Here is a 3,812-nt window from a genome sequence, read left to right on the forward strand (position 1 = left end):
GGCAATGAAGCTGCCTCACCGGATTACTATGGGTATCTTGTGAGGAGACAGTGAAGAGTTAGGCTGTGCCTGGCCCACGGGCGCCAACAAAGGATGGCTGTTCTTATCGCCCTTGTCTTACCCAAAGATGCCCACTGCTCTGCTTCTTGGGGTGCTCATGAGCAGCCCTGTTAGCAGTACAGTGCGATAAGGCTCCCAGGGCTGAGTGTGTGGCCCTGGAGGGACAGCTGAGGGAACAGCCCTGACCCCTCATGCATTCATGTTTTCCTCCTGAACAAGCCCCGGGACTTACCCAAAGTCACGCACCTGCTCGTGGCAGGGAGGGGCCGAGAACTCCCATTCTCCTCAGGTCTGTGCTCCCTTTTCTGTTCCTCATTCAAGCTGTTTCAAAGCACAGGAGGAAATCTGCCTTTTTCTGGCTTTACCTTATGTTTTGATCTCGCTTAGAATTTTTAAAGCAGCTTAAATATACTATCTCATTCTTTTTCAATGCAATTGTGAACTTACAAAATGAAATCTCTGTCTGAAGGACCTTACCCAGAGATGGAGAGTACTGCGCATATGCGCCCCATTGCCTCTACCACTCACAGACATGTGGGTTAATGATCGTGTCCCCCCTACACCCTCGGCTGAGCCACTTGGACTCCCACCACTCTGAGGCTGGCACAGAGAACGCACTCTCTTTGCCATCTCTGTTAGTTTGTGAAATCCTTGACTTGATGGTCAGGTTATAACTTTGTAAAAAGTGGATCCAGCAGTTCCATCATCTTGAACTTTTGCATTGGCTTCTCCACCGTCACCTGCTTTCTTCTTAAGCTCTGGTTGCTTCCCTGACAAACCCAGCTGAGCCAGCAGAGGGGCCATAACCGCCCAAGGAGCCCTCAGATGCGGACAGCAACAGCACCCTGGGAAAAAGGGAGGGTATCCAGCTGAGCATCCCGGCCCCCCAAATCTAGGGCTCGGGGTGATGGCTGGCTCGGGGCCGGGGGCAGAGAGCAGAAGCTGAGGCCCCTGGACTCTGGGCCCTGACTCCACTTTGCTCTTCAGCCTCCAGCTGCTTCCTGAAGCTGGACAAAGAGAAGCAGAGCCTCCAGGGCACCATCCAGGGGCTGCGGGATGCCTCCCTGGCCCTGCAGGAGAGCAGCCTCCAGCGCGGGGAGCTGGAGAAGGAGAACCAGCAGCTCAGCAAGCAGGTACCCGTGGGTGGTGTCCGGAACCTAGGGGCATGGACGTGGCCAGGTGGAGCACCCAGGGGTCGGTGGGCATGCACAGCTGGGGGAAAGGCAGAGTCCAGTGCAGCCACCATTGTGGGAGGGGACAGGAGTCCTCCTGGAGAGGCGTCACGAGGCAGCATGAGGTGTCCCTGCAGCAGTGAGACCGCACCCGATGGAGCTCTGTGTGCCTCGCTGCCTTCATCGGTGAAATGGGTTAGCGATGTACCCCCCTAGTAGGTGTGGTGAGGATGGTGTGAGTCAGTGCAGGCAAAGGGTCCAGCTCATGGTAAGTGCCTAAGGAAAGGAGAGCAGTGCCCTGTTGGGAAGCACCGGGCAGGGCCGAAATGCAGCCCAGGGTCACACAGCAGTAGGGTCACCCTCACAGCATCCCGCATGGAGAGCTCTGCAGCAGGTGCAGTTCCATGGGGATCAGGTAGAGGGAGAATCTCGCCTGTGGCCTTGGCACCGCCCATTCTGGTCCTTTCCCTTCACTGAGCAAGGTGGGCTCCAGCCGCTGCCAGTCGCCCAGGGCTCTGGTCCGGAAGCCGAGCTGTGTCTTCTGTGGAAGAGGAGGTCCCCGGTGGGTCACCTTGGGCCTGGCCAGGAGGGCGCTGTCTCCAGAGACCTTCGCCAGTGCTGAAGCCAGCGGGCTGTGGCCATTGAGGGGAGCACGATGGGCCACCGCATTCCCTGGGTCCCCAGTGCACAGGGACACGTGGTTCAGGGCCATCTTCAAACGCGGCCGCTGTACCTGCCTCACATCCCTGGGCCCAGGGAGGCCTCCGCGCTCCCAGGTCAGTCCAGACCATGACCAGCATGGAGACAGCCTGCCCCGCGAGCCTTCCTGGGAGCCATGGCCTTCAACCAGCGCTCTCCTCGGATCTTGCACACTCCGTCAGTACACTTGACACCAGGCGGGAGCGAGCGTGACTGACACTTATGTGGGCAACAGCTGGGAGCAGGAGGACATGAGCTTTGGAGAGTGTGCAGTGGTCGCTTCAGTGAGGACCCCTGGGCCTCTCCTGGGAGGGGTGATGCCAAGATGGGGGCTATGGCTGTGGAGGCGGATCCTACTCTCTTAGTGGGCTACCTAGACACTAAAGTGACTCAGGAGCTCCTTTCCCAGCCTTTGCACCAGGCTGGGCCAGTGATGCAGGTGAAAATTCCAACAGATAAGGATGGTAAACCAAAGCAGTTTGCATTTGTGAATTTCAAACAGGGAGTGTCTGTTCCTTAGGCCATGAATCTCCTTAATGGAATAAAGCTTTTTGGAAGGCCCATCAACTTTCAGTTTAGATCAGGAAGCAGCCATGCCTCGCAGGAGGTTGGTTTGTCATATTCCCAGCATCATGTTGGAAATTCAAGCCCTGCCTCTCCATCTCCTAACAGACATGAAAGGACTGTGGATAACATGACTCCATCACCACAGGTCATTCAGAGATCTTTCTCTTCTCCAGAAAAATTTCAGAATCAAGCAGGGATGAACAACGTTTTGAGACAGAGGTCATATGGCAGGAAATTGGGTTCTCCACATCTTGATCGATCAGGATTTTCCCCATCAGTTCAGTCACATAATCATAGTTATAAGGAGTCTCCAAGCTCCCAAATGGCGTCAAGATACACCATCATCACTGCGTAAAGCCAGGTAGAGCCCTCATCCCTCCCTAGTAGACAGACACTACAGCTGTGAGCAGCATTACAGAGGACACGGAGGTGATGACTTCTATGCAGACAGGAATCGCGATGGCTGGAGCCATGGCCATGATAGCAGAAGAGACAGCAGTAGAGCTGGGAAGTGGCATTCATCTCGGAGCTAACAAGTGTCCAAAGGACATTGTTTTCATAGAGTCATCCTAGGTCCTTTGGACTAAGTTGGTCTGGGAATGTGTTGTTCAAACTGTAGAGAGCAGTTTTATAAGTTGCCACATTTCTTTATAAAATATTTGAACATATAGCTATAGTCTAATACAGAAATGAGAAGACTTGTTCTTACAATTTTACTTTGATAGACTTTCACCTCAGGATTTCATGAAGAGGAAAGTGTTTTATGCAAAAGAAAGTTCCACGATCCCTAATCGTTTTAGAAATTGAGGAAGGCACATGTTATATGTATTGGTTGTATCATAAAGCAAATATTTTAATGATCTATTATCTATTGTATTGCAAGAACCTGCTTATTAGTGAATCACATTTTGTGTCTATAATAGAAAACATTCAAGTTGATAGTCTAAAATATACTAGTATTTTGTTAACAAATGAGAAAATGGAATTTCAATGATTGGTTTTACTAACATTGGTGAAGTTTGGGATTAATCATATTGTTTAACTTCATGGAGAACCTAAGTTCATTGACTTGCTCTTTGGGTTTTGCCCTAATTGGATATCCAGTGTAAATCTTCACTTCCTATTTCATTCTAAAATTTTAGAACTTTCTCATTAAATAACTGAAGTTATTTAAATATCTCTAAATGTACTTTTTTAAATTAAAAATTCAGTGTTAGTAAAGTCTCCTTTTTAGGAAGAACAAAAATGCAAATGCAGAGTCAGATAACATGACTTACCAGAAGTATGCTTGTTTGGGAAAAGGTTCACACAGCC

General features: G+C 50.6%; 1 protein-coding gene and 1 pseudogene across 2 annotated transcripts; one reads left to right on the plus strand and one right to left on the minus strand.

Annotated features, from left to right (window-relative positions):
* Positions 1 to 1,593: 1,593 nt before the first annotated feature.
* Positions 1,594 to 1,944, minus strand: LOC307111956 (uncharacterized protein C11orf71-like; the record flags this gene model as incomplete). Its single annotated transcript, XM_079792229.1, has 1 exon — positions 1,594 to 1,944. One exon carries the CDS (start codon positions 1,942 to 1,944, stop codon positions 1,594 to 1,596), a length of 351 nt encoding a protein of 116 aa, XP_079648355.1.
* Positions 1,945 to 2,256: 312 nt separating this feature from the next.
* Positions 2,257 to 2,753, plus strand: LOC307111957 (RNA-binding protein 7-like; annotated as a pseudogene). Its single transcript has one exon. The product of its transcript is annotated as an RNA-binding protein 7-like (transcript).
* Positions 2,754 to 3,812: the final 1,059 nt, after the last annotated feature.

The sequence above is a fragment of the Cnephaeus nilssonii genome (assembly GCF_951640355.1).
Source record: "Cnephaeus nilssonii genome assembly, chromosome: 15".
Lineage (NCBI taxonomy): Eukaryota > Metazoa > Chordata > Mammalia > Chiroptera > Vespertilionidae > Cnephaeus > Cnephaeus nilssonii.